The 18,622-nt window shown below is 37.6% G+C and overlaps 1 protein-coding gene across 8 annotated transcripts in view; it reads left to right on the top strand.

Moving 5' to 3' along the window:
* Positions 1-18,622, top strand: part of IQCK (IQ motif containing K) — a 54,621-nt gene that overhangs the window by 1,092 nt on the left and 34,907 nt on the right. For all 8 annotated transcript variants that reach the window (XM_040647454.2, XM_040647449.2, XM_046900696.1 and 5 more), the window contains exons 3-6: positions 1,551-1,689; positions 4,547-4,644; positions 10,426-10,478; positions 10,610-10,687. In XM_040647454.2, the coding sequence (XP_040503388.1) occupies positions 1,551-1,689; positions 4,547-4,644; positions 10,426-10,478; positions 10,610-10,687 (368 nt within the window). The remainder of the gene's footprint in view (positions 1-1,550; positions 1,690-4,546; positions 4,645-10,425; positions 10,479-10,609; positions 10,688-18,622) is intronic.

Here is an 18,622-nt window from a genome sequence, read left to right as displayed (position 1 = left end):
AGCTGTGTTTGGTGTGCATGGCCTGCTGCCTTTTGTCTTCCTTCAGCTGTCAGCTTTGCAGGCGGGAGGCGGAAGTGTGCAGGGATCTCCTGCTGCTGCTGGTGTAGGCAGACCCAGCACTGATGTGTGAAACAGAGGGAGCAAGCACTGCCAAGGAGTTACGCCCCAGTTTCACATATGTGGTAGGTCACTTAGATGTGACCATCTAAGTCAGGTCAGAGGAATTAAACTTGATCACAGTTTCCTGAAGTCTAATTTTCACCAGGTAAATTCAGTCTAGGAAAACTAGTTTGGCAGATAGAAGAGGTACACAAGAACGAACCCTTTTAACTCTTTCTCCCCAGCAGTTCTATAAGCAGCAAAATTAATTATTTTAATAATCATAGAGTTAACTTTCATTTAAACTCAGCATCTTATTATTATACTGTATTTAGGTTACTTTCTTCAAGGCCTTCTGGTTCAAATTGTCCAACACTTGTCTGACAAAGTTTAGGCCTTTACATAATATATCATGTTTCCTTAAGTAAAACTAGCTTCATCACAAGGACATTATTAAATTTGAATTGTGTACTCTGCTTAGAACATTCATGTGTCTAGGCGTTATATACTGACATATCTGAGCATTTAATGCCAGAATGTAATAGTATGCCTTTTTATGTTGATGTGTACTTTTTAAAATTTCCTGAAGGATCATTTTATGTATCTTGCAAATATCAGTGCAGTCACTGCATATGGTACTGCAAGTCACTGACTGCAGTCACTGAGTTGCAGTGTATTGTATGTGTGGTGGCCTGGGCCCACTGCTTGCTCTTCAGCAACTCATAAATCTAGCTGAATTTCAAAGGGAAACTGTTGAGATGACATCATTTTCACAGCACATTTTCATACCAAATATAGTGGTAGTGCATTCTTGCATATGTAATAGGAGGTATCTGAATTTCTGTAACAGATGTAGTTCACAGTCTGCTAGAGGTACTCTCCTGGCACACTGTAAGAGTTCTTGTACTTCTAAATACATAAGTAAAATTGTGGACTGCTTTTTTTTTGTGGTAACTGTAATTGTTCCTGTATGAAGAAACTTAAGATTGGCATTTGCACTGGTTCTGAACTTATCTATTTGTGCTTTGTTTCTTTTAGAACTTCTGAGCAAGACAGAAAGAGATATATAAGCTTCTGAGTGGAAGAATATTTATTCAGAAAACATTGTCAATTTTAATTTTCAAAAAATTACTATTTTTTTAGAATGGCTAAAATATTTTTAAAATTATGATGTCTTACCACCTTCTTTTAAAAACAATCACATGCCTTCTCTAAGCTTTTAATGTTTTCATTCAGTGGAAACTGCAAAAGATTTAAAGTGAAATTGTTTTGTTTTTTTAAGTGTGCAGAAAATATGGAACTAATTTAATATTTGTTTTAGAAAATTAGAATTTCTTTTTTTTTTTTTTTTTTAAACTGGCTTGACTTGACAGTGTTTCCTGCTGAATTGGTTTCTACATTTCTTTCAGTTTGATTGGGATATTTATGTAAGTTACGTTTATCTTAAACAGGTGAGTTTGGAAGCAGGAATGTTGCAGCCATTATGTATAGAACAATTTTACCCATCCCCTGCAGCCGATGCAGTTGTCCAACAGTTGCTTCCCATACCCGAGGCACCCCCCCTTCCAGAAGCACCAGATCCAAAAACATGTAAGTAGGGATATATTACCTTCTACCCTGCTGTGAATATTTTTCTTGAGTTTGGCAGGGGTTTGTCATTGGCTGCAGTTCATCACAGAATCACAGGATCATTAAAGTTGGAAAAGACCTCTAAGACCATCAAATCCCACCATCCACCTACCACCAATATTGCCCATTAAACCGTGTCTGTGAGTACCACATCTCCATGGTTCTTGAACCCCTTTAGGGGTGGTGACTCTGCCACCTCCCTGGGCAGCCTCTGCCAGTCCCTGACCACTATTTTAGAGAAGAAATGCTTCCTAATATCCAACCTGAACCTCCTCTAGTGAAACTTGAGGCCGTTCCCTCTTGTTCCATCACTGTTACTGTCTGGAAGAGGCTGACTTCCACCTCACTACAGCCTCCTTTCAGGGAGTTGTAGAGAGCAATAAGGTCTCCCCTGAAGCTTCTCTTCTCCCAGCTGAACAATCCCAGTTTTGCTCCAGATCCCTCACAGTTCCATTGCCCTTCTTTGGACGCTCTCCGGGGCCATGATGTCTTTCTTGTAGTGAGGGGCCCAGAGCTGAACACAGTGCTTGAGGTGCGGCATTACCAGTGCCGAGTACAGAGGGATGATCTCCTCATAGTCCTGCTGGCAACACTGTGTCTGATACAAGCCAGAATGCCACTGGCCTTGGCCACATGGGCACACTGCTATCTCATGTTCAGCTGGCTGTTGACCAGCACCCTCAGATCCTTTTCTGCTGCACAGATTTCCAGCCACTCTGCCCCACACATTGCATGGGGTTGTTGTGACTGAATTGCAGGACCCTGTGCTTGGTCTTGCTGATTCTCATACGCTTGACCTCAACCTGTTGATGCAGCCTATCTAGATTCCTCTGTAGGGCCTTCCTACTCTCTGGCAGGTCAGCACTTCCCCCAGATTGGTGTCATCTGCAAACTTACTGAGGATGCACTCAGTGCCCCATTCAGGTCACCAATAATGTTATTAAACAGGACAGGCCTGAATACCAACAGCTGGGGAACACCACTTGTGACCCATTGCCAGCTGGATGTAACTCCATCCATCACCACTCTCTGGACCCAGTCCTCCTGCCAGTTTTTTACCCAGCAAAGAGCATACCTGCCAAGCCACAGGCTGCACCTTCTGCAGAAGAATACTGTGGGAGACAGTGCCAGAGGCTTTGCTGAAGGTAGACTACAGCAGCAGCCTTTCCCTCGTCCACCAGGCAGGTCACCTGGTCACAGAAGGAGATGAGGGTGGTCGAAGTTCAAAAGCATTAAAAAAAACCAAAAAACAACAAAGCGTCTAACAGCTGAAGTGCTAACATTTACACCACCTTTTCTTAAGTGGAGCTTTCCTTGGTCTGTGTGTGGGAGCCAGCTTTGCCTCTTTGTCAGGTGAAGGGAGCTTGAATGTATGTGCCTTAGGAATTATTAGTAATGTCTAGCTGTTACGGTATTCCACTGTCTTCTGAATAAGTAACTTTATTTGACCAGTTAGATCAGAGAAGGACAAGTATTTCTGCTTCTAAATTAATAATGCAAAATTAGGATCTACAGACTAGGCAGATAATTAAAACTGCTTTCAAAATATTATTTTACTCAAGTGATTACAAATCAGAGTGGAAATACCTCTCAAGTTTTGTTATTTTGTTTTTATCAATTTTTGTAACATTTTTATCAATTTACCAAGTAATGGTATGTTTTTAGTGTTTCAGCTATGTGTTGCCAGAAGAGTGTCTATGACTTCATCCTTATCAAACACACTAAAACTGTAATACTTAATGTATGGCAGGTAGTCTGGCTTTAAATTGAGGGCAGCACTTCAGCCAGTAAGTCATCCCTGCTTCTCTGAGATCCTGACAGATTCTGGTTTGTTCACCATTCCAAGAATAGGGCTACATATGGGGTCATCCTCCCTGTTCCCACAGGCCCAGTGAGCATGAGTTCCTGCATGTATGGTCATCAGAGGAGACAGAAGGCTCCTTCACCTAAAGCAGTTTATAAGTTGGTGGTGGAAGGTCCTGTTGGGGAAGATGGGGGTATGGGGAAAAGCTGAGAAGGAAACAGCATGAATGTCTTGGAAAGTGTACAGCCATTAGGCTTTATGTAGAACAAAGGCAATGGAAAAACTGGGTTGTTTTTTGTGGTGTTTGTTTGTTTGTTTCTGTTTTTGTGTTGTTTTGTTTTTTTTAACACTGACAGTAGCTCACTTCTTTTGCATAGAATTCAGAGCATGAACACACAGGAAATAGGGCAAGTAGAGCTCAATGTATTGTCAGTGGAAACATAAACAAGAGAGATGTCAATCCAGACAGCCCTTTCAAGGTGTGTGGATTAATGTTCAGATTCAGAAGGATCTGGTGAATAGGAAGTAGTTAGGAGAGAAATCACAGCACCACTAAAATACAACTTTTTTTTCCTCTCTGCCTTGAAAGTCAGTTTTATAACCAACTCTGTTACAGCAGATAATTAAGAGCATGAGTGCAGATACCAAAAGAGGCCTGAGTGCAGTGCAGGCACATTTGCTGTTCTTTCTGTCAGGGTAAATCAGTCCACGTTGCTCCTCATTTCCACATGCTAAACTGCTTCTGGTGTCTGAGTTTTACTCTAGTCTGACATCTTTGAGGCACACTGCAGTGTGCTGTGTTGATGCACCTTTGGTTTGAAATTTATTCAAGTTTACATAATCTTGTCTGAAGAAATGGAAGACAGACCTATGGCTGTATCAAAGTTCAGAGAATCTGTATGTGGTTCAAGCTGCAGTGATATTGATGAAACAACTTATACTTCATTTATGTTATTTACTGTTTGTGAAATTTAAGTGTTTGTCTATAAGTGAAAGCTGTACTGTTTTATGCAGGTTCTCCTCAAGAATATTTAGAGTACTACATATTTCCAGTACTCCTACCCGGAATGACTGAACTTCTGCATCAAGCAAAGAAGGAAAAGTGCTTTGAGGTTAGTTCTTAGTTTTCAGTTCAGATCGCTGTCAGGAAGTTACGGCCTTTTATTTCACAGGTTGTGTTTCTTCATTCGTTTACACTAAAACCAATGTCAGTAATCTGAAATAATATATTGTGAGTTGTTTTGGATCTAGTTTGCTTGGAATGGTTTTTTGTCTGGTAATCCAGAATAGAGTGCATACCACACACTTCATCATTATGCCAGTGTCTATTCACACCCAATTCTCCTTAAATATTCAGTTGCATCTAGCCAAAGTTGTGTTGTATTTCAAAGAAACGTGCTTCCTTTCAGATTACTATGCATCACTCATTTCAGAGACATAAAGAACTTGATGTTTACTTAACACAGTTCATTTCATTACTCAGTTATTTTTGCTTGTCTGACATCCTAAGATAGTTATAACTTCTATTTTAAATTTTTTAAATTCTGTATAAATTAATTCCATTGAAGTGGAAAGCAGGGTATTCAGTGTTGGTGAGCTTGTAAAAAATGTACCTTTAAAAATATTTGTCTTCTAAGTATATTTATGTATTTCTCCTGTCTGTGTGTAAATGCACCTAGACAGTCCACATTGTACATAGGGGATACTTAAGAATACATTAGAACCAGTGCAAAAGAAAGATCACTGTATCAGCCTAACTCCCAGACCCCCAGCAATAGATTAGGAACTCACGGTTGTTGGGTTTGCATCATTTCTGCTATTTTCTCCAGCTGTGGAAGTAATTTTTTTTTTTTAATTTCTTCCCTACTTTTTGCCTGTCATCAGCAGTTTTCATGCTAATACTTACCTCTTCTATATTTTTACGCCTGTGACTGAGCCTCCTGTTAATTGCAACTTCATAGCACAAGGAATAATTAATATAGATGGCATTCTCTCTTTTGTACATGATAAATATCTGAGGAATACAGTCTGTGCTGCTGGGGTTATAAATTAAAATGAAAGGTAAGTGAGGATGATTTTGAGATCTAGTGGGTTAATCATCTGAGGTCTTGACATACCTGCACTCCAACTACTGACATTGACTTCCTGTTACAGGTATGTGAATATGTGATAACAGATATCGTGGAACAACTTGTAAAAATTACATATATAGTGTTTGCCATTGCCCTACATGTGCTTAGCACAGCCCAGAATTCACTAATTTACTTACCAAAAATTCACTTACCATGCTTGACTGGACACTCCAAACTTGTATTTCATATCCAAATCTTTACTTTTAATAACAGTAAGTTATTTCTGCTTTTTGCTTTGTCTTTATGAGATTTGTGTCTCTCTGTGAGATGATTGATTGGTTTTATAGATATGTTTGTAGGTATTTATAATTTGTGATTAATACAGGTGAAATAAGAATGTGGCCAGTGTACATGTCATTGTGGCTTGACATCTCTATACGTTAGTCCTGCCATCATCTTTACATTATCTGTCCAAGAACAAATTGAACATATATATTATTCATGACACTTTAATGAAATTTATATTGATTCAGATTTTGTGTAAAGGAAGTAGATATTGTCCAACAAAAAAAACATGTTTTGAAGCTGCCTTAAAATACAGTCCTAAATAGGTATTACATATTTTTGAAGGCAGTAGGGCAGCACTTAATACAAAAGTATTCTTAGAAATACTTTAGTTTTAAATTCAGCTCAGATCTAAGATTACTTTGCCAATTTTTAATCTGAGATATTTTGCAGAGGCACTGTGGTATAAATTTCAGAATAGATTTTTCTATGCTTCTGTGCATTGCTTTATAGAAAACTAAAAAAAAAAAAATCAAATGCCAAGTGTAAGCAATTATTTTCTAATATCTAGAGGCATCATAAACATTAGCACAGTGGTTTTTGTGATCATATGGAGAAATACTGATATTGAGGAAGGAAATTTAGGAAAGTAAGCCTATGCCAGATGATCATTTTCCACTGTGGCATCATTTCCTTCTCTTTTTGAACAATAACTAGTAAAACAATAGCTCTTGATCCTTGCCATATAAATGAATATTTGTGTTCTTTTCCATTACTGACCAGGTGTTTATACTTGGACATTTGGTTTCCTTTTCTGACTTAAATATGTAATTTCTAATTGTACTATTGTTTTGTAAGAAATGTGTTGTTCTGTATGAATTTGAAGAAAAAATCGTGCCGTATCTTGTATTAAAGTGGATATTGCAATGGCTGGTACTGATTTTTAGGATAAAAAATAGAACCCTTTGAAAGCCCAGAGAAAGCTGAGGGCAGGGAGAAAGGTTCCTGTTATAAACACAGCGGAAGTAGCTTCAAAAATAGGAAGAGAACAAAGAGTAAAAAGATTCATGGAATTCATGAGAGAACAGGAGAGGAACATGATTAATTGTGATTAAGATAATTGTAATTTAATTGTAAAGGATGAGAACAGAATATGGGATTTGAATTCTGGCTAGACATGAGTCATTAGACCCCTTTACAAAGGGCAGCTCCAATAGAATAAACCAGTGGACGATTAATGGAAGAAGCAGTGCAAAAACGAAAGGAATGGTCAAAATGATGGCAGGCACTGCTGTGGGGGAAGAGAGAGGGAATGGTGAGGGAGAGCAAAGAGTGGATTGTTGATAAGAGGACTAAAGATCTTCATATGTTAAAGGGATTGAAGAAGAAAATTGAAAATGGGATAGGGGAGTTTGGGTCGTGGCAACAGCAGAGGAACTCAAGGAAGAGATCAGAAAAGACACCTGTCTGGAAAGGCAGAATTATAGAATCAGAAGGGAAGTGCAGAGAAGGAAAGTAGTCATTTGTGTAAGAAAGCAATCTTCAAGGTCTTATTTGGAAAGTGGTAGAACAACTTAAACATTTCATTTGTAATAGGCTTCTATGCATTATACAGTGAGTGCACATGAGAAATCTGAAAAGCAAAACCCTGGAAAAGCTGCCAGCCACCAGATGTATCTGTGGGCTTCAAACGAACTGGGAGCAGTCTGTGGGAGCTTCATTTTTAAATGAGAGATGAAAGAGACCTATCAGATGGTCCAGTGCTGATTTTTTTTTCTATTGTTGTTTGTCCTGTGCTTTATCCGGTCTGCTTTCAAATGTCTCTGGGGAAAGATATTTTATTAAATCTTTTCTTTCATAAAACTTAAGTAATGCATTCATTTTTCAGAATTAAGACTGAACAAGGTTTAAACATTTTTATTTTCATAAGTACAATTTTTCTTTCTTGTTGGCAATCACAGAAAGAAATTGCTGTAGCAGGCTCTGTGTGGAATATATTATATTTTAAAGTATGTTAAATCAGGGAAAGCAAATGGAAGAAGATCATATAATAACTCTAGAATCTCCCCATCACCAATATTTTTGCATGATTATTACCAAGCACACTGAAGAATGGAACATGAATTCTGATCATAAATAGTTAATAAAGACATCTGCAGGTTAACAATGCGCATTGTGCAGATATTTCCTGTGTTTATCTTGGTTCATGTGGCATAGGAGGAATGTGTCAAAGACAGGTCAATTTATGTCATTCTTTCCCTTCTGTAAATGTTGACTGCTGTGCAACTAAAGATGTAATTGACTAGCAGAGTGAGCTGTTTCCTGGCAGGAAAAAAAAAAAAAAAGAAAGAAAAGAAAAAAAATGAGAAGAAAGGACTTAGGCTGGATTCCTCTCTGATAAGCTCACTGAATCTGACAAGGATAGACTAGGATGAATTTGATTCACTGACAACTGTTTTGACAACATTATTCTGATCGTTTTTCTTCCCATTGCAAAGGAATTTAAAACAGATTAAATTACTAATGCTAGATTAAATTTAATTGTCTTGACAAAGCATAGAATTTGGCCTTGGTAACAATTCACTAAATAACGGATCCAGTTTTGTACTGGGCTTGGGAATATCTACATAAGGACAAACAAATGCTGTTTTCAGATTCTGTTCAAGTAAAAGTCATCATGTAAAATAAGCTCCAGAAATCTCTCTAGTAAAGGGTGTTGGTGTCTCAAAACTTAGGTGTTTGCCTTCTAGGAGCAGTGTTTGGTGTTGTTCTGATAGTGTGAAAATTCCTTGGAGTGACATACATGTTCTATGCAGCCAAGCATTGTAATGGAGCTCTACATGAACACCAAAACTTTTGTTGTGAAACCTGAAAAGGGATGTGGGGTTCAGGACTGAAAGGCGTTTTGCAATCTCCTCATTCTGTTCTCCCACTTAGCTTCAAAGCAGTTTTCTTTCTTTTCTGTGGAAGACTAACTGTATGTCTACCTATGGTAAGATTTACTTAGAAAAGTAGGTGCTTTCTGGGGTGTTATCTAGGGATGCTGTGCTGTCCATCTGATAACTTCACTGTTGTCATCCCCTGGTTACATGACTGCCCTGCATCCTTCACTGTGCAGTCAGGAGCTCAAAGAACCTTCTTCATCCACTTCACATGTGGCTGTGACACAAAGTGACCCTCTATGCTGCGTGCTAGATCTCAAACCTTGGGAGAATGACACCGCTTCTATTCTGCCTTGCTGTTCACATGCCCCTGCTTTTTTTTTTTTTCATTGTATTCATGTAGTATGGGAAGAAAGACAGATGGTGAAGGGAGTGTGTAGAATAAAGTAATCCTTCATACTTTAGATCTCCAATTGCATAGTTATTCTGCTTTTCTTAGCAAGTGGTGGTATTTCCTTCATTTCTTGCAGTTATTCAAGGCTCCAACCTTTTTCATGACATCTAACAGTTTTCACTAATGTGTTTGACCAGTGTGAATTGTTTTCCTGAAGAGTAATGATTTCAGTTTAATCTCCCATCTGACATCGTAAGTGTTACCTTCTGCATGGGAATAGGCCTTCTTTCTTCTAAATGGCTGCTAGTTTAATGAAGTACTTATTGTCTCCCTTCGGCAGTGGCTAAATGTCTTTTATCATTCACTCTCTGGCTGTGTATGTCCATAACATGTCTTTGTGTAAGAGTGATCCTGGACAGGCTAGTTAATTCTGACCAGCAGTCTAGATTATATTTTCCATGTCATGGAACCATACCTGGTTTCTGAAAAGAAGAATAAGCACCTGTAGTCATTTGTACACTTTATTTGCAAGGATAGAATGCAGAGAGGAAACCTCTAGTAAAAGACAGGCCTTAATTCTATACAGATCAAAATTCATGCTTGGCATTTTGATCTCAAAATATATTTGTAGTATGTAGTGCAGTCCAGTTGAACAGGTCCTGTTCAACTGAGTCTGCAGTTATAGGCTGCATCTGGACTACCCAACAGGAGATTCTGTGTGAGCAGCCGTGCAATCTGCTGTCGTGTGTGTGTCTTACGTATGCACAACACCTTCAAGTTTGCTTTGTGCAAAAGGAAACAATAGTCCATCAATGTTCTTTCAAATCCTTTGAAGCAATGAAGTATTTTAAGTACGGTAATAGAGTTTTGAACAAAATGGCAAGTAGTTTACAACATACTTTCATATATGAGTTCTGTTAATTTCTTTGCAATGTGATTGCCACTAAGGAAGATTACCCTTCAGAGACGTTTCTTTTAGCTATACTACAGTGAGTATCAAGATAATGTATGTAAAATTTTCTCACTCATTTTTTGACTTGGCTTGACATTATAACTTGACATTCTGACATTTCACAAAAGGTCTAAAACTGTGGCTGAGCCACTGACTGTTGGCAATAGCAATATTTAAGGAGACAGAGTAACGTTCAATGTCTTTTATTTAATAAAAACAGTCAGTTTAGCATCTGTTCCTCTCCACTAGTAAAAACATGTGACTAATCCAAAGATAATAAATAATTTGAAACTATCTTTTATCTTTAGAGAGAAAGGACCAAATTTATTGCCTGTGATTTCCTAACGGAGTGGTTATACAAGTAAGTTAATCATGGCTTTTACTGTTAATATTATGTCCAGTGAATCAAAGACATTAATTTCGAAATGGAATAGCTGCACTTTAAATTAATATGAGTTGCTTTCTTTTTCTTTTTTTTTTTTTTTTAATCAGCCACAACCCAAGGAGGAAAGATGAGTCATTCACAGAGTTCTTTTCCATCCCTTTTGTTCACGACTGGCTAAAAGACCAGTAAGTTGTTGCAGTACTCAGAGTAACCTCTTCTCTTTTTTTTTCTTTTTCTCAGTTATTACAAAAATATAATACAGCTTCAGTGCATTATATTTTTTCCACTCTAAATGCCCTCTATTTTGTGCAGTAAAGAACTATGTGATCCTTTCTAACTTGGTAGTGCATTGTTTACAATGTATTTTTGTATTAGGGTTGTTAACAGATAAATTCGTTTAGAATTCTTAAACATCAATTGTTATACAGAGCAGGACATTCAAATAACCTGGTAGTATTATGAGTATCACTGTATTCAGGAACAAAACAATGTTTTTCATGCTGCTTCCTACAGTGGAAATCTTTGAGGAAATACAGTCTAGAAGTTCTTTCTCTGACTGTAAGCAGCCGATTTAAAAATACTTGTAATAAATACATTAGTATGCATTTATGCCCATATTTATGACTTTGCATTTGAGTAATGAGTGCTTGTTTCAGCCGTCCCAACCCTAGGTTCCTCATTATTCCCACAGAACCCACCTACATAGCAGTTTTGAAATATTTCACACTGTTCTTGAAGTTGCAGTTTGTTTTACAATGTAGCTGTTGTATGAAAAAAGAAAAAAAGGACAGCCCAAGGTGAGAGAACAGATAGGAGGGTCAGATTTGGGAGACTAGATTGGTCATTGGTGAAAACTTAGACATGAACGTCATTGTAGACATGTTTGACTCTTTGTGCTACGTAAGTGGAAGTTGAGCTTTCTTGAACTCGTGTCATGTGAAACATGAAACAGAATTCTTTGGAGAGACTTAGAACCTTGAGACACTGACCCAGCAAGAAGAAAGCTCCTTGGCATATTCTGGTCTTTCGAAGCAAGTTGGTGAGTGAGGCATGGACAGTTAACTCTGGCTATCTTAAGGACAGTCATGTCATCAAAGCTGCATAGGAAGCTTCTGCAATAAGGGAACCATTGGAGGGTGACCCATTTCATCTCAACTGTGTTAGTTTCAGGTACCTATTACTGTATTATACTGCCCAGCTGCTGTTGTTCAAGCCTGGTGGGATGCTCTAACACTTTAATCCTCCAGATTACTAGGTGGTCTTGCCAACAAAATTTCTAAATAAGGCAGTGATTTTGGAGTTGGGAAGCTAATGATGAACTGCGGTGAGGTTGTCATACAAATTTCTTAAGCATACTAAGAGCCAATGCACAGTAAGGCAATTTTGATACCACTGAATGGTTGGGATGGATATCTATACATAAAATAAATGTCTGAGTTCACAGTTTTACAAACATTCCTCCTAGAAGTAAAGCTAACCTACATTGTCCCTTGCTCTCTCCCGTTCTTCATCCCAACCTGTTTCTGGTCGACATGATAGCACCTTGATTGATAGGATGCTTGGTTATTCTCACCAGGAACATCCACTGAGTTAAAAATATCCCTGCCAAATATGAGGGTTTTGTATAGTTCTTTAAAATGTAGATAATTTCTCCAATCTGGTTCACTTGAGAGTCAAACAATCCTTTGCATTGGCACAAATGAAAGATTAAATGAAGGGCTCAGGCCAAGGTGAAGAGTGCAAATGAGCTGGTAAGATGTAGAGGTGGTGGCAGGAACTGCTTAAGTCAGCTTTGCCAACAAGAGAAATACACTGTGGAATCACAGCCTGAATGACTCATAGCTTCTGCTAGGACTTGTGCTCCTAAATAACGTAGTGACAGCTCCACAAGGACACTGACATGTCAAAGTCCTATTTAAATTTATACTCACTTGGTCTTCAATCCTCTGAGCAATTGGGCCTTCACAAATAATTTACTGAAAAGTAGTTCTATGTGAGCACATCTTGCAATTACAGATTTCTTAACAAATATTGCTTATTGTAATGCTTATTGTAATGCTTAATGAAGTCAGCATTACTATTGTGAAATGAAAGATTGAACTATTAAATAAGAATTCATTATTATGTCCTGCTGGATAGGTCATAAATAATTTATTATTATATCCTTCTGGACACAACATTTAAAATGTGATTGAATGTCTGTATTTTATTGTTATTTCTGTTTTTATCTGTAATTTGTAATTGTTATCTCTTTTTTTCTAATATATTCCATAGGTGACTGTGACTTTTTTGGCTCTCCTCCAGTGCCTTCAGTTCTTTGCAGGTTTTTTTTTTTTTTTTTTTTTTTTTTTTTTTTTTTTTTTTAAGAATAGTCAAAGTCATGGTCTTATGAGCCTCACTCCCCATATGATGTGTTTCTAAGAGAGATCTTGCAGATGAGTTTTCCTTTAGAAGGAGACCTAAAGTCAGCTTCCAGAATTTTAAATGCAAACATTGTTGCCTCAAAAGTTGGTTGTTATGAACTTGTAAAATTGCTTCAGGTTTGTTTCCAGTTTTAGTATTTACAGTAATTGCTATGATAGCAGTACATAAAAGTCCTAGTATACTTACCTTGTCTTCAGTGTGCTCTCTACAGTACTTAGAAAACTGACAACATGTGAAGGCTGCTCCAAAAGTAATGCCTCCTATTTCATTATGTTGGTCCATGATGTCAGAGGCAGTTGTTGGTGCCTGGCAGTAGAGATTGAACCTTCCCAGCAAGGAAGGCTCTTGTTCATCACTAGTGAAATTGCACAGCTAGTGGTGGTGTCTTTGTTAAAAAATAATGTTTTGTAGCTGAGAATTTGCCCTACTAAATGGTGTTATTGTGCTCTTCATATCTGTTGTAGTTTGCGTGGAGTAAATAGGAGGCATTACTTTTGGAGCCACCTACATACTACATCCCTTGGGAATCCTTGATTACTGAAGCAGGTTTCACAAGCAATAGAAGGAGCAGCCTCCACAATGACTTTTAATCTACATTTCATTCTCAGGAGAGCACAAGACATTTACGTTGCCTTGAAGGATAGCTGTACCATTTAGAGGACAGCAAACTGAAGTTTTAACAAGCAACTAACCAAAGTTCTTGGAAACTTACTGGAATATATCCCTATCCTACTTTCAACACCACTGATCTAGTCAAATCAAATTAGTGTAATTAAAGTCTAGGATTTTTTGCATTCCTTTTTTAAATGTGCTATAAGCAACACTGTTGTCTTCTGTCAGTATTTTCCAGATGTTCAACCACATGTAACCAAACTTTATACACTGAATCATGGAGAAATCAAGAGCTCGATCTGTGTTTATGCCCTAATCCCACTTAAGCTTTGCTTTTCTAGCATAGATAGGCTGCATCTTTATTCTGAGCATTATGAGAATGTCATGGGAATATCTTAAGCCTATTAATGAAAGAAATAGGTAGAAAACAACAACAACAACAACAACAATAATAATAATAATAATAATACATTCCATTGTTCTGAGAAATATTGTTATTATAAAAGCTTGATGTTAACTGAATGTAATAATATGACAATATTTTTCAAGTTTATCTTCAACCCTTACACTCAGTGAAAGATAATAGTGTATGGTTCTAGGTTAGGAATAACTACATATATTTTTCTGGCTGTTGAACATTAATCTTTGCATGCATACATTGCAGGGATTTCAGGATCTGAAGAATCTGAATGTTTTATAAACATTCCTTCACAAGGGTTGCTTTATCTGCATTTCCTAATTTTCTGTAGAGAGGTATTTACTGGATATTCAGTTCTGAAGGACACATTTCCTGATTTAATGTCCATGTGTATAAAAACAAATGTGCAGCTATAGAGCAAATCATTTATCATTGCTTTAATGAAGTGGACAGATCATATATATATCTACAAATAATTACTAAATCTGAAGTAGTGGCTGTCTGCCAAATATCTGTTTGTACATATATACACATTGATTTTGCATTTTTTCCCCCTCACGCACCCCCAGTACACTAATTAGAAAAGCCTGCTGGTCTCAGCTGCCTTTACAGTTGACTTCATTGTCAGTTCTCAGATGGCCAATAGGGGTAATTTTGCATGGGTGACTGATTTCTTTCTTTTCTTAGTGTGCCCATTTTCTATGGGCTTTGCTTTTTGCAGACTGTTTCATTTCACTTCTCTAAGTTAGCCCTATTTGGTGTATTTTTATTTTGCATTAAGTTTTCTCTTTAATTTTCCTTAATAATTTGAACTTTACACTTTTTGGTGTGATGAGCAACACCTTTAATTATATTAACAGGAAAGTCAAACAAATACGTTGTATGGATTTTATTCTGCATGGATCCAAGTAAAAAATTGACATTTCAGTAATGTGGCAGAATTCAAGTTAATGAAGGATAAAATTTTGACTTAAAAGATAATTGTGTATTGGAAAATTGCATTGTCAGAACTTCATGAACTTCATATATTAAATATTTACGTTGTGTAATGGTGCTTTATGAGATTGAGGTTTTATGGCTACAAATCCTGATGCAGTGTCATAACTTGCCTTAATTTATGTAAAGATTGTCCAAGTGACAATGAAAAACTGAGAACGTGTTGGTGGTTTGTGGCATCTTCATAACAGTGCTACTAGAGCATTAATTGGAGACTATTTTGCTGCTGTTCATTTTTCATATTCTGCAGTATTTTTCCACTACAATTATAGATAATACATGCATGGTATTGTCCCCATCCTGAGGCCTTTGCACAGAAGGAAGTAATAGCCCAAACTAAGTTGTATGTAGAAGGTATTTTTTCATAAAAGCCTCAGAAGTGAAATTAGTTGCAGCTGTAAACTGTTGGGTTTCCCATTACTCTGGATATGGAGTTGGAGGATATCTAGCCTACATTCATCTGTTTTACAAGAGATCTGTTTATCATTGTATGCCATCAAAACCAGTGAATCAAGACTAAAATTTACTACTTGTTATTGTTTGTTAAAATCGTGAGAGGCAGAAATGGAGCAGGTGATTTAAAAGTGAAATGTTTGCCTTGTTCATGAACTATAGCCCATACTTGAGATTATTCAAGATACAAAAGTCTGATCAGACCAAGCTGTGTAAGATTCAGGGAATGGAGGTGAGCAGTAGGGGTCATTTACTTATTTATTTATTTATTATTAATTTAGGTATTGATAGTATCCAGGAACCATTAGTTAGAGAAGGTAACAGGAGGTCAGACAGTCAGCAGGAGTCACTCTTCAAAACGTCAGCTCTTTTGCACATTCTTACTTCAGGAGATTAGATTTGCCTGTTCCCTCATTCACAATTCTTCAAAAATGTACCCTCCATATAATGCACCAAAATGCTTCCTTATATATTGTAAAGAATTTTTTGTTCAAATGCTTTTCTCTTATTACAGTGTATTTAGATAACTGCAGAAAACCAGTGGTTCATGTTTTACCACGATGCACTGTTACTGATAATGCTTCACAGGGAGATCTCCATTCATACCCAGTCTGCCCTGTGGAAGTGTTCCAGGAGTATTTTTGTCAACTGTCTGTGGGAATCTTCCCCTACAAACTTGTGAGGCTCATGCAATGATAGTGATTAATATATCTGATTAGTTTTAAATACCAGCTCAGATTAATTGGTACTTTTGTGTCCCTTTTTTATCAGCAATTTTCTTCTTCCTGTTGTTTGTATTTTGTTTGCTTGTTTGTTTGTTCTGTTTTCTTTTGGTGTAAATAATCATAATATCTTAACAGTATCTGTAAGAAGAGCTTCTGGATGTTTGTCTTTTTTTTTTTTTTTTTTTTTTGAGATGATACAATGCCTTTGACATGGAAGAAGCACTCTATGAAGGCAGGTGCTGCTTGCGGCTGTAGTATTTCTGCATTCTCTGGGTGGGAATAAGAAGTACTGGAAATATAAAAAAAATGGCTTTGATTGTTCAGGCCAGCATCTGATTCTTTTGAGTACTTCCCAGACCTAAGGCTTGGTCAGAATCCGTTTTTAGAAGTTAAGGAGATCACCACGTTCATTTATTTTGGTGTCTTATGTATTTCTTCCAATTCTTTGTTCTGTTATTTTGTCTTTTAGATTAGGAATTCTGCCGTGACTCTGTCATTGCATGTGTTCATACATGATACCAATACTCAAGAATAAAGCCATCACAGTTGGATGGAAGGTGGATTGGCTCAGGCTGTTCGGTGTGCAGTGGCTGTCATCTTGAAACTTGCAAGCCTCCAGACGAGGGACCTGGTGCCTCTTTGGAAGGTCACTTCATTATTTCAAGAGAACAGCTTTCTAAAGAGAGAAAAAGCCCTGGCTACTTCACTTAACTGCACTCCCTCCTGCATGGGCACAATTACCAAATCCTGAATTATGCATAGTGAAAATTCCCCTCCATTGTTTTTTTTCTTACGTTTACTTTTTGAGGAAGGAATCAGACCTATCTGTAGGACAGATGGGAGCTTAAGAACAGGTGGGGCTTCCGGACATGACTGCACAACAGTACTGACTATGCAGAACCCGTTGGTGGAAGTGTAAGCCTCCATGTCAGCTTGTCTATTTTGCTGTCAATGTAATGGAGGTTCTTCTCTGCCCTTTCTGAGAGCTTGCTGGGAAGCCCAGCTTCCCTCCAGGAGGAAACAAGACACACACATCAGTAGTGAGAACCTCTCCCAGTACCTCACACATCTGTTTAATGAAGTCTGTTTTAGACCTTCTGGGAGCTAAATTCCACCTGTGTGATGTGTTGTAATTAAAAAGTATCTCAGATGATCAGGATCTGCAAAGCTTGGTTGTGCACAAAGCAAGAAATGTGTTTCCTGAAATGTAACTGTCCTCTGGTCAGTGTCTGCTTTATTCACATTTGGTAAAATGTAGTACTTTGGAAAATCATTTTACTGATACTCTTTTACAGGTACAACTTTATGCAATATATCACACACACACACACACACATACACGCATATATAGAAACTTAAATAGTAATCAAAGACTAAATAAGCAGAAGATAGATACTGTGCATTTTGCTGTCAGTTTTAATCCTCTTGGAGTCATACAGCTGTCTTCTGCCACGGATGACATATTTCCTCTTTTCCTAGCTTGGTGCTGATGGGTGATTACCTCTGCACAGACTCTATTTTTATTTGACCCGAAGCCAACTGTGTATATTCACTTAGACAAAAATGGACCTGGCAGGACTTTCGTTCTCTAAAGCTGCCCTGCTAAAGTGATTGATATTTCTGAAGTGATTGATATTTGCCACTGACTGTCACACTGAAAATGAAGTCCTGTACTTCTTGCTTGAATTTATATTGGTTTCTTAAATATAGTGTTGGATTATAAACGAGACATTTTTATAATTTAAAAATGAAAGCAGTGGAATGCTATAGTTGGCCTTGCAGGCCAAGGGGATTCTCAGTCTGTTCCTTAGAGATGTACTGATTCTTAGGAATCTTCAGTCTTTGATATGACTGCTGTGAAATAGGTCTCGCTAATGTCAGTCTTTCTGTGCATTTTGCACTGTAAGATTTGGTTTCCAAAAAGATCAAAAATAGAACAGTGAATGAAAGCCTATCAGCCAAAGCAGCGGAGTCCAACTTTGTGTTTTTAAGTCTGATTATGAGAAGCAGTTAGTTTGGGAAGCTTTGCTTCTCCTGCACATGCAATTTCCCTTGAGCAGCAGAAATGCTAATTAATGCTCATAGAGCTAGCACTGTTTCGCTTTGTGGAGAGAATTCTCTTTATTTTTGCCTTATTTCCACTCTTCCAAATACTCTGAGGTTTTCTTTCCTGTGGAAATAAATGTAAGCTGAGAGCCAAGTGACAGGATGATCAGAGCAGTGCAGCTGAGTGTGCCAGCCCAAATGGTGTAGTCAGTGCAGCACGAGGTTGTGCTCTATGTGGAAATATTCCTTCAGCAAAGATAAACCCTAAGAGATAGGCCTCGGAGAGCACAGGAAGCTTACCAGGGCAGAGACGAATAGAAATGAAGTTAAATGGAAGGAAAATGTAAGCTGTCAGACCTTCTAGCCTGAACTGTAATGTATTTAAAAATATGTTTCCAAAAGAAATGGCAGAAGTGGTGTTCTAGCCAGTAAGTGTAGGACTGGAT

The sequence above is a fragment of the Gallus gallus genome, chromosome 14 (assembly GCF_016699485.2).
Source record: "Gallus gallus isolate bGalGal1 chromosome 14, bGalGal1.mat.broiler.GRCg7b, whole genome shotgun sequence".
NCBI lineage: Eukaryota > Metazoa > Chordata > Aves > Galliformes > Phasianidae > Gallus > Gallus gallus.
Note: the sequence above shows the minus strand (reverse complement) of the source record. Positions and strands in the feature narration are given on the sequence as shown.